General features: G+C 38.0%; 1 protein-coding gene across 1 annotated transcript; it reads right to left on the bottom strand.

Moving 5' to 3' along the window:
• Positions 1–1,369: 1,369 nt before the first annotated feature.
• LOC147903553 (putative ripening-related protein 1) lies at positions 1,370–2,230 on the bottom strand. Its single transcript, XM_087372074.1, has one exon. It carries the CDS (start codon positions 2,228–2,230, stop codon positions 1,370–1,372), a length of 861 nt encoding a protein of 286 aa, XP_087228200.1.
• Positions 2,231–11,924: the final 9,694 nt, after the last annotated feature.

Below are 11,924 nucleotides of genomic sequence, written 5' to 3'. Positions count from 1 at the left end.
CACTTTGGCTACAATGTAAGCTTAGCCGAACTTCTCAAAATAGATCGTCAGACTAGAAATGTCATACTAGCGGAGTTCAACAACATGTTCCAAATAGATGATTAAAAAAAGCAAAAGAATTGCCATTTACCATAGAAGGTATAACTTCCATTATTGATTTGAATTTTGCAAAAGAAGCATATGGCGAACATTTTGAGTTTTTCCTGACTCCACCAAAGAACAATATATTTTAGCCACCTACAGGTACATTATTGACTCCATATCTTAAAATACATACAAACTTCATTCTCTAAGATACATGAAAAAACTCATCGTACTTCATTTTGCTATTTCAAATAGGAAATCATGAAGAAGACAAAGAAAAAGGCACAAAAGGCCCATATTACATATATTCTATTCTATGTATTGCTATAGAAAAACGAAATATTGGACAAACTAGAAATCTTGACAAATGGATAGCACATCACCAAACCAATCCTCCATTAAAATTGAAACATGATGTTAAGAGATACAAATCGTTCCACTCAAACTTCAAAACAGAAATCCTAGCCACCATAAACTTAAAAAGCAAAGCGGATACACTCGAAGAGAAATTCATAAGAGAACTCAACACAACCGTCTCGAAATATGGCTACAATAACCTCAGTGGAAATCCAACATCTACAAAAAAAATTTATTTTCTCAAAAATAGAGACATAATCTAGTATATTTACATAGAAGCCCATTTTCAATACATGTAAAGGACTTCCTATTTCAAACTATAGTAAAGTCATACTATTGAAGGACTCTTAATTCATACCATATATTACTCAATTTTTTTCGTTTTCAAAGCATTACTAATTTTTTTCAATACACATAAAATATTTCATGTATGAACTATTATTAAAAAATGCTTTTAAAACTGCCATGTTTTTAGTGATATATAACTCCATTTATATCAATTCCAATAATAACCACTTTTAAGTATACTACATATATTTTCATGTATTGTTACTCTTATAAAATATTGTAGTATATTTCAAATATTTCTACAATTATAGTGCTCTTCTTGATATCATAATTAATTCTCCTCAAATTGCAAGTTTACATAAATCTATGTTCCAAACTCACTTTAAAAATTAAGTCAAAATGGAAAATATTATTTAACAATTTTTAGGAAGCACTAAATTTATTTATATATATTCTAGTTCAATACAGCTACCTTCCCGGATCTAGTTGTCCTATGGGAGATTTCCATTTTACAAAAAAAAAGAATGTATGAAAAAATAAAGAATTGTGGCCCTATACGTAACTAATAGAATTTGATGAAAAGAAAGCACCCCAATTAGCAAGGATTTTAATAGGGCCGTCTTTCACCTCCTGCGAAGAATCAAGCGTCTGCCCAGGTTATGTTCATCATGCCATAGTTGTCATTGTTCTCAGACACCCCGAGCGCTTCCCACACTGCCGCCGAAGCATCCACGTCGTTGTAAATGCAGGGCGGCTGGTAGTCGTGATCGCTATCGCAGCCATAGAGAGAGTCGCATTCGTCCACCACCGTTGCCAAGACGCTCCTCCCGTTGCCGGAAATCCGGATCTGCTTGTTGCACCGACGGCCTCCGTTATACCACCCTGTAGAGAGCGCCACTACTAGCTCCGTGTCGCTGTGGAAGTTCCCGTCGCATTCTGACGCAGCCCCGCCGTCTCCTCCGCTCGCAAAGCTGTTCAAGGTGAGGACGGCATTGGTAGTTGATGAGACGGGGGGCGAACAAGCATACTGTGGATACTTTTTCCCGGAGACACAGCATTGAGAGTAGTCCTGGGTATTACAAGCGTGGCCTGTGCCAGTAAGATAGGATGACGAAAGACACGAGCTTGCAGAGGGCGGAGGCGGGGTTGGGGTGTAAGACGGGGGCGTCGTAGGAGAAGGAGAGGGTGTGGTGCTCCCATTCGTGCAAATGTACGTTCCAACGCTCGGATCGTCTGCGCATTTGCCACTCATACAGGCCAGTTTGCCCGGGCACTCATCGTCGCTTGTGCAGCTGCGTCCACATCTTTTTGCGACAGAACTGCAAATATGCGTCCCGACACCAGGATCATCACCGCAATGGCCCGTCAAACATGCTAGTTTGCCGTGGCAATCATCATCGGTTGAGCATTTCCCTCCGCACCCTTTGAGGGCGATTACAGCATGCAGGAGAAGGGCAGATGTAAGAGCAACGATCAGGAGCCGGAGCTGCAAAGAAGCCATGGAGAACGAGGATGAGAGTTGAAAGATGAGAGGCAATGAGCGTTTTCTCGATTTCTTATAGCGAGGAGGTTGACGCGGTTTGACCGGCCGAATAAACCGTATGCGAATGCGAAACTTCAAACTGCTTATCGTGAATCAAAGTCAAAGTCGGCAAGAATGCATGGGCGAAAGCTGACTAACTTTGTCTTACTGTTGTTTGTGTAGTATAGATGATAACAATTCGTCTTGCCATGTTTGTCGTGTGCATTTGTGAACAATTATGGAAAAAGTTATGAATAACGTTACGAATAAAATGCTTGTGAGTTCTAATTAAAGATCTACCAAAGATCAATAATGGAATTTTGCATAGTACAAAATGGTAGCAACCTAAACGAGGATGCTTGGCCAACCCTCCATGAGCTTGGGTATTCGCATGCATCAATGAGAATAACGTTACCCTTGGTTGCCACCTTTTTCTGCTACTTTGCTTGGATTGATGTAGCACTTCATATTCTCCTAATGTCTCTTGATGACAAGAGCGAGTTGCAGTTAGCAATCCATTGACTGTATGGTTGTTTGATGATGGGCGACGATGAAGATGGAGGCTTTAGGGAGAGCTTTCTAAATATCAAATCATTTTTCAATCTCCTTTGAGACCCTTCGAGAGAGACAACCCCTTGCCGTGGTCACTGATCTCACACACCATTTATACTTTTCCACTAAATGTTCAGAATCATTGCTATGTCATGAACATAGATAAAAGACCTTACATGTGAACTTCTACGAGGGGATTAACGTTGCAATTAGTGTTGCATAAATTTCTAAGAAGATGTGTGAGTTTCGCATCGGTTTAGAACAAATTTGTATGTTGTAAAAGTAAAAATTCACTTTATGAAACTATTTCACATAAAAAATAGGAAATCTACAAAGGGAAAAATGTCTCTATAGTGCCAAGCTACGAGAGAAGAACTAAATTCTCTAGGTGACTATTGTAAAGTTCAAGTCAAAGCCAAGTATTGAGGCTTCATGCTATAGTAGAGATGTTTAAAAAACATGGCTTGCATATAACTCTCCATCGGGGTGCCATCAACACATAGTACATATTAAAGCCCAAAAATAGTTCAGTACATAGAGGATTCCATGAGGTGAAGTGAATGAATTAGAAAGAAGAAACAATACAACTATGAAACCATTGAGGAAAGATATAGCCTACACAACATATGGGGCTTTTCAAAAATAGCTTTCTCTCAAGACATGACAAAGGAGGCTATGTCATCTTTGCAATTGTGAAACAATAGGGCTATGTCATCTTTTCCCTCTACATGGAGAGTACGTTAGAGAGAAATAATGAATCAAAATTTGGTTAGGGTTGACCTCACTAACCACTAGGAGTGTAGGATAACTTTCTAGTCGTTGCTATTGCCTCTAAGGAGAGTGAGAAAGATGAACCATTGTTTGTATTATAGTGTAGAAAATGAAAATTAGGTTAAAGAACCATTTTAGGACCATGATTGGGATTAGTAGCTGGAGGTGTCTAATACGAGAAAATCCACATGTATGTAACATACTCCCTAAAATCTTGGGACTAAGGAGATTAAGTTAATTAAAAAGAAAAGTTCAGACTTACATGGTTATGTTTTGTTGGAATAAAAAATGGTTTTTGTGCACATGCCTTTACGCATTTGTATCATATGACTTTGAATGGTGCCTTCTTTGGGCTTACTCTCTGGGGGGCATCGATTTCGAACCCATCGTCCACCTTGTGCAAGTTGTTTCAGCCATGTCTGTGGCATCGCCCAATTGTGGGAAGTTTGATTCAGCTCTTGACTTTTGTTATATAGCTAGACTTGTGCTCTGCGTTAGTTAATTAGTCATGAGTCGTTTTTTATAGCTTGAGGACCCTACGTAATAGCTCCTCATGGCATACGTCGCTTGCAGCACCCTGCCGCTTACGATGAGCTAGCTGATAGATTGTACAATATTCTCCAAACCCACACCAACAATATTCTCCAAACCCACACCACTGAAGGTTCCGCTGTGGGACGGGTGAGAAATCAGTCAACAATTTCTGTCAATGTAGAGTGCAATTAAAAAGTCGCCAGGAACGGACACTTATAAAACTGATTCGACCAATTGTTTCCGTAAACAAATTTAAGACGAGGATTTTTAAATGACCAAGACGGGCTTCCAATACCAAAATTTAAGACTGGGATTGTTAAATGAGCAAGACGGACTTATCAAGCATCCGTTCGGCTTAATTGACCAAAATTTAGGAACTTACAACCAAGCATTGGCTATGAAGCATTGTTGAGATCTTGAGAACTTACGACCAAGCATTGGATATGAAGCATTGTTGAGATCGTGAGATGCCAAAGCAGGAAAACTTTTAGTCCGGAACTGCTTGTACTGGGCCGGTACGGCTTAAGGATGACGTCGTCGCTCCAATCGGATCCATCGATAACTAGGTTCAAGGTGGTACTAGTTTAAATTTGTACGCCAACTTCATATGCCAGTTGAAGAGGCGGAAGAAGGCACTGCTTCCACTGCGGTCGCCGTGCCTAAAGCTGTGTCTGTTTCAGGAACAGCCCTTGTGGTGGCTAATGCTCCTTCCCAACCCTGGTCTAAAATATAGTCATCGCTAAAATCATTCCTACAGGAATGTACTTGGCTGACGCCAAGCTCTCTCGCCAAGCTTTGGAACGATTAGAATCATTGGAGTTGTATACTCATGGAAAAGTCCTTTTGGACGAGGAACGCTTGCTTTTTGGTGCATACTTTTTCTATCAAGATGCCATCTTAGCTTTTTGGCCTGCCCTTGGAGGAAAGAAGCATTATTTGATTCTCGAAATTCTCTTGTTCTCATTGGTGGAGGGCTTGGTATTTACGGTGATTTTTGTTGCCATCATTTCGCTTTGCATGTACTTTCTTTTTGGGTTTTGATATGAGTTCCGAACTCAGAGGCAAAGGCGATCGTTCCTTCACTTCATGGGAGACTTCTGTTCGGCCAGCGATCCCCATTGTGCTTGCAGGTTTAGATGCGCCTCATCGCAAAATTAGAAGCAAAGAAGGACATTTGTCATTTTGTTTGGCTGGCTCAAGTGAAACATTCACAAGGAAGTTGGCACTGATTTTACATGAAGGATGCTGAAATTTTGTAATGATTTCGCTATGCCAATCGAGATGCTTGCACAAATTTTGGAGGTGTTGCATGTCCTCTCTCACTTCCTGAGTGTTAGGTGTTCTGTTGCTGGTGCTCACTCATGCAAGATTTTTTGATGGTAAGCATGTTGTAATGGTTGCTGCCTCCGCTTGCACTGCAGCGTTATACTCGGATCTCTTATTTTTCCTTAATCCTCGACCTACGGGGAGCTTCCTCAGAGCTCCCCCATCGGTCCAATATGTCTTGCAGTTCTTGCAAAAGAACAAGGAACACCTATTTCATTAATTTTGGACTAGTGCATTGTCCAAATTTGTTTTGTGAGATAATTTTGGATAAAGCATTTCAAAAAAGGAGGCTCTTATAAAACAAAACTTCGAGTTAAAAAGTAAGATTTTAAAAAAGCAAATTAGAAAAAATGACGTGACATGTTATTAAAACTAGAGTACATTAAAAAAGAGGACTTCATGTTGTTAAAAGAGACAAAAAGTAAGATTTTAAAAAATCAAATTAGGAAAAAAACTAGAGTACATTTAAAAAACTAGAGACATTTAAAAAAAAGCATGACACATTTGTATAACAAGTAGATCATATAACTCAAAGCCATATGGTGTTAAAAAACACCTTCCATTAGCTCAGCCTAGAAGATGTCATCTTTGTCTCTCTTGTCTATTACAACTTTACATTAGAGAACTAAAAAGTCTTTGTGGAAGTGTAGTTTCATTTCTTGTCTATTACATTCACTTTAGAAAACACATACGTCTATGGAATTAAATTTCACAATTACTTTAAATTTCTATGGAATTAAATTTCCATCACTTGACTATTAAGTCATTAGAGAGAGCATATGTCCTCGAAAGTGCCTACTATGGCATTGGCGTCATGAAAACAAGCAGACTTTAAACTTGCAGGCCATGCATAACCAGGGTTTGGCATTGCAAATTTCCTCACAAACTCTCCTCACAACTTGTTTCGAATCTTCCGCCGACTTATAAGCATTCAACAACTCTTCTTTTCTCTCTTGGCTCTCCTCATCTTCACCATTTTTTTCAACATAGCTTCTAGCCACTGTCATATCCTGTACAAAAATTTAACTCATTCGCATAAGAAGTACATGATTAAAAGAAGCGAAAAAGAAAGCTAAGGATATTCACCTCTTCTACTGAGTTCAAATCAAGCAGCCATGTGCGTAACATATCCTCCTCGAATGATTTTCCCTTCATTGGTCCATACAAAAGAGATCTAAGACTGAATTTGAGTTCAGTAAATGAAGTCGGGTAGTAACTAGTCATTGTCTTAGAGGGAAAGTGGGAGAAGGAGAGTGAGGGAGCAATAGCGAGGGATGCACAATGAGCTGTCCCTCCTTCAAGAGTGATAGAAAGTGAGGGAAGACATAAAGTGAAAGATGAATACAAGTTAATCAGAAGGACTAGGATGTAAGAAATAAGAGAGTGTTTGTGGAAGGACTACAATGGAAGATTACAAGTGCACTAAGGCACGATGTGTTTGCTATGATAAGGATAAGGGTTGGAATAAAGTGAGAGAAGCATTGGAAATGCTCTACTTTAAGTGAGTGGAGACTGTCCAACTGAATAAAATTTTGCAGAGCATTGGGAATGCTATACTTTAAGTGAGTGGAGCATTGGGAATTGATACTTTGCCATGAAATATATTACAAATATTACATCATCACATATTCATATCAAAATCCTCATCACAAAAGGTTATATTTCCTAATAATCACATCATCACGAGATCATCACACATTCATATCATATATTTGTGTGCATGAAATAAATATATAAATATCATGACTAAATGCCACTTAAGTAATAAGTCAGAAATTGGTGTATAATCAACAAAAACTACATCATGATTCATACTTTGCAACAAATAAATGTCAACCATAATATTCATGGAGTAAACAACATCATGAGAATATGCTCCTCATGCATATATACAAGCACAACATCACTGATGCTTCTAGTGGAGACTGTGGCAACTATTCTGATGCTACCAATGGAGGTTGTGGTGCTCTAGATGTACACTTAGTCTCTACTTCTTTTGTAGTATGTAGTGCTTTCGGAGTAGACTCAGTATCCTCTTCCTTAAATGCAAGTGGAGGCTGTGGCAACTCTTCTGATGCTTCCAGTGGAGGCTGTGGTGCTATAGGTGTAGACTGAGCCTCTACTTCTTCTGTAGTGTGTAGTGCTTTTGTGTAGTGCTTTCACAGTAGACTCAGTCTCCTTTTCCTTAAATGCAAGCTTTGATATTGCTTCAGTTGCACGTTGTATTCTAATGGCAGCAATTGTCTCGAATGATTTCAGCCCTAAACAATTGTATATCCTCCTCTGAATATTTGAGCTCCAAAGAGTCTTTCGATGAGATCTGTGGCTTAAGTGAGAAAATTTCTTTGAAAATCAACATGCAGTTGTAGGCACTCTCCACCCACAACTATGCCCATCTTCCTGCTCTACTATTAAATGCTTTTGGGAGTCTATCGAGTCTTTGTACTGTCCTTTTTCTCTGATAACAGATACCAACTTCTCAATCGACTTGCTTATCATGACATATTAAAAAAACTTAGTGTGTCTATTACATAAGGTATATAATATAGAAGTAACAACAGATTAATAGAATACTTACATTTGCACTGAGCCATGAAAGCCTGCAATCGAGTTAACAAACTAACAATAGTTGTCTTCAAGGTCCCAAACCACTAGACTCTAATGTTCCCTACACGAATAATTAAGAACCATTATTATTTAACACAATGTTGCCAGCATAAGATGAAAATAAAGGTTGCCATGATACTTACATCTCATGATATGCCATAAATAGGACTCGCACGCCATGTAAATGTAAAGGCTATAACCATTTACAAACATCGGCTATTGTCATTCTGCTATCACTAACTATAGGAGAAATGAGGGAATCCAACATATACACACAGTTTTGTATGGCTCTACCAAATCGTGAGATAACTATACTGCACCAACAAATAAATGAATATTAGCTTATTAGATTTAATCAAAATATTGAATTATCAAGCTGAGAAAAAGTTTGTATCAAACCTGAGAATGGCCATCATAACGTTGTTATTGACCTCATTTGAAGCTCTAGAGAGGATTGAAATCTCCTCTCCCCCAAATTCAAGATACTGAGGTCTATGTTGAATCATAACCGTAACATTAAAAGAGCTTCCCAATTCTTCCAATGAGGCCATGTTTGTAGAGTTGAGGCTTCTATCCCCTTTGACTCTTTGACGGCATTCATTTCGCACTCCTCTGAGCCATTATCTATTTGCCTTGTGGGAGGGTCCATAATGTCGCCCTTAATGATTGCTCGAATGGTACATGTTATAAATGCATAGAGATGCAAATCCGTATATGTTGACAGTGTGGTGTCATTTTGTGTCTCAAAAATTTGACCAAGTACCAAAAAGCAATTGTAGCCCACCCTCCATCCACAATTATAGATGTGGCTATTCTCTTGATGTGATACCTGACATGTTATATACTCTATTTGTTGTGCCAAGTCACATTGCCGCATTACTGTGTCGATAGCACCTACTAACTTTCGAGCTGATCTGCACATCAAAACATATAACAACAGTGAATATGTGCATTGCATATCAATCTACATGTCAAGAAGTGACAACAAGTGTAGTCTATAGTTACTCTAACACAGTGCCATGGACGGATGTCATTGAGTTAGCAAAGAATCACTTCTTCGCAAAGATGTCCATGACTACCAGACTCCAATGTGAGCTGCATTATCAATAAAGAATAATTACTATGTTTGAGACAATTCTAGTAATGCAATATAGAAAAAACAAGTAGGGTTTGATGCTTACTTCTCATAATATGCTGTAAAAATAACTGGTGCATCATTCATAGGAACTTGCTTCAACCACTTGCAAACATCCTCTATGGTTTCTTCTTTGTTGCTAAGCACTTTCGAAATACGAGGATCGAGCATATATGAAACGCTTTGTATATTTTGCGAAAAATTTGCTATAACATTACTATATTAAAAAAAAAAGTATTAGCTTCTTGGGTTTAATTAAAATAAGCAAAGTATAAAGCTAAGGAAAAGGCTGCATCAAACCTGAGGCTGGTTGTAATGACTTTGACATTAACCTCTTTCTTAGGATTCAAGAGGATTGAAATCTCTTCTTCACCAAATTCAAAAAAATGAGGTTGTTGTCGAACTAACAACATAGCAGTGAATGAACTTCCAATCTGCTCCAATAGATTCATATTTTCATGACCCATCTTATTGAGAGAGTAGTCTACATCGTATTCTTCTTCACTTGCTATGTCTTCTACATCCTCCTTCTGCTATAAAAATATAAAAAAGTTATGCGATGTACACATCCCAAATAAAGGCTTAAACAAGCAAATAAGGTTTCATACATGCTTTCATTAGAGTGAGTCTCTCCTTCGCTTGGAGCAAAAATTTAAAAAGTAAGGTTTCATACATGCTTTCATTAGAGTGAGTCTCTCCTCCTCTTGGAGGAAAAATTTAAAAAGTTATGAGATTTACACATCCTAAATAAAAATAAAGGTTTAAATAATCATAGAAGTATAAAGATAGCATGCTTTCATTAGACTCAATCTCTTCTCCTCTTGGAAGAAAATATAAAAAAGTTATGAGATTTACACATCCCAATTAAAGGCTTGAACAAGCATACAAGTATAAAGATAAGGTTTTATACATGCTGCAATGTAGTCATATTTTCAGGTTGTTTCCGAATGGTAGTAATTAGATGCTAAATACTCTCAGCCCGAAATGCTAGCAGATCGGCTTCTATATATGATTCCATTTTGACTGGTAACTCCAAATCAAAAATCTCTCTAAGAAACAACATACAGTTGTAGGCAACTCTCCACCCACAGCTGTGCCCATCTTTTGAATTCTACTTGATCTTGTTGCTCCGTGGTTGTTATGACAGCAGATACTAGCCGATATGCAGCACTGTCCATCATGACATATGAAATATATTAATATGTCATGATCATAAGATACAAAATAAGAAAGTATCAAAAATATTAAGAGAATAATTACCTTGGGGAGTTGGCATGATAGCCTTCCATTGAATTCACAAACCACAAATGGTTGAGTTCAAGGTCCCAGATGATTAGACTCCAATGTGAGCTACACGACCAGAATAAAAATGATTATTGTTTTACACAAACTTGCCAAAGAAATAGTAAAAATAAGGTTAGAGTTGATACTTACGCTTCATGATAAGGCATTAAGATGACTCACACCCCATCTAAATTCAAAGGGCTTAACTAGGTACAAACATCTTCTATAGTCTTTTGAGGAGAGCTAAGAATAGAAGAAAGGAGAGCATCGAGCATGTAGACACGATGCTGCACTGCACTAGGAAGCTGAGAAATAACTACACTGCACCAAGAAATAAACAAACGTTAGCTCATAGAATTGATTTGCATTCTGCACAAGGAAACTGATATATAACTACACTATGAATAAATAAACAAATGTTAGCTCATTGAAGTAGAAACAAATAAACAAACGTTACCTGAGAATGGCCAAGATAACATTGTCATTAACCTCTTTTAAAGGATTGGAGAGGATTGAAACCTCCTCTCTACCAAAGCTCAAATATTGAGGTTCTCGTTTCAAAACAATTTTAACTTCAAATGAGCTCTCCATTTTATCCAATGCAGCTAAATTTGCAAAATGGGTCTCTGTCATAGCTTGTATTCTATGTTTGGGGTCATTCTACTTTTCCATGGTGTCTTTAAAGCTCTTGTGCTCATGGGATTCTTCAATCAAATTTAGAGGTGGTTGCATTGTTGAAGTAGACGGGAGTGCCTCCATATTGACTTCATCCATTTCTTCTCCCTCTATTGCCTGTAAACAAATATGAGAGATTAGATTCATTACCTTTAAATTTAAATCTTATTTAAAAAATTGTATTTAGTTGAGAAATAGAGAGTTCATACCGCTAAGTATTGTCGTAGTGGCCTTTTTTCATAACCCTGTGAGCCATAATTATCAAAGAAGGCATCATCATGTTTGTCTTCATCCACCAACCTCTCTCTGAACGGGTCATGTAAGTCCATCTTTTCATCATCATCAACTGGGACATTATGATCTTCAAGGTAATCATCCATGTCATCAGTGTCCTTGTGGTTTATCTCTTTTTCATAGCCTGTGGTTAGATCTGCTTGAAGTTGAAAATAAACCATGAAATGCTTATTTTCAATAATATTTGTGGAGTTGCCTTTTTTGAGGAGATCTGAGGGAGATCCTCAAATAAATATCCCATCTTGCACAAGGTGACCTCCCAACCTACCGGTAGCAAATTCTCCATCATGGTAAGCAAGAGACTCCCACTTTTTGCAGGACTTCCATAGTTGTTTTTTTGATAATGTATGGACCTGGGAATATCTTGCTCTTCTAGCATCAATCTCAAATTATTTGAATTCCCTCTTATGTTCTTTTGTAAGGAGTGATTAGGGTTGGGACTCCGCATACACAAAAAGAATGATTCAAGAGATTGAATCGCTATGCCACATTCTC

This window comes from Dipteris shenzhenensis, chromosome 3 (genome assembly GCF_047967505.1).
Source record: "Dipteris shenzhenensis isolate YYH24624 ecotype China chromosome 3, Dip_SZ_1.0, whole genome shotgun sequence".
Classification (NCBI taxonomy): domain Eukaryota; kingdom Viridiplantae; phylum Streptophyta; class Polypodiopsida; order Gleicheniales; family Dipteridaceae; genus Dipteris; species Dipteris shenzhenensis.
This window is presented reverse-complemented; position numbering and strand designations above follow the sequence as displayed.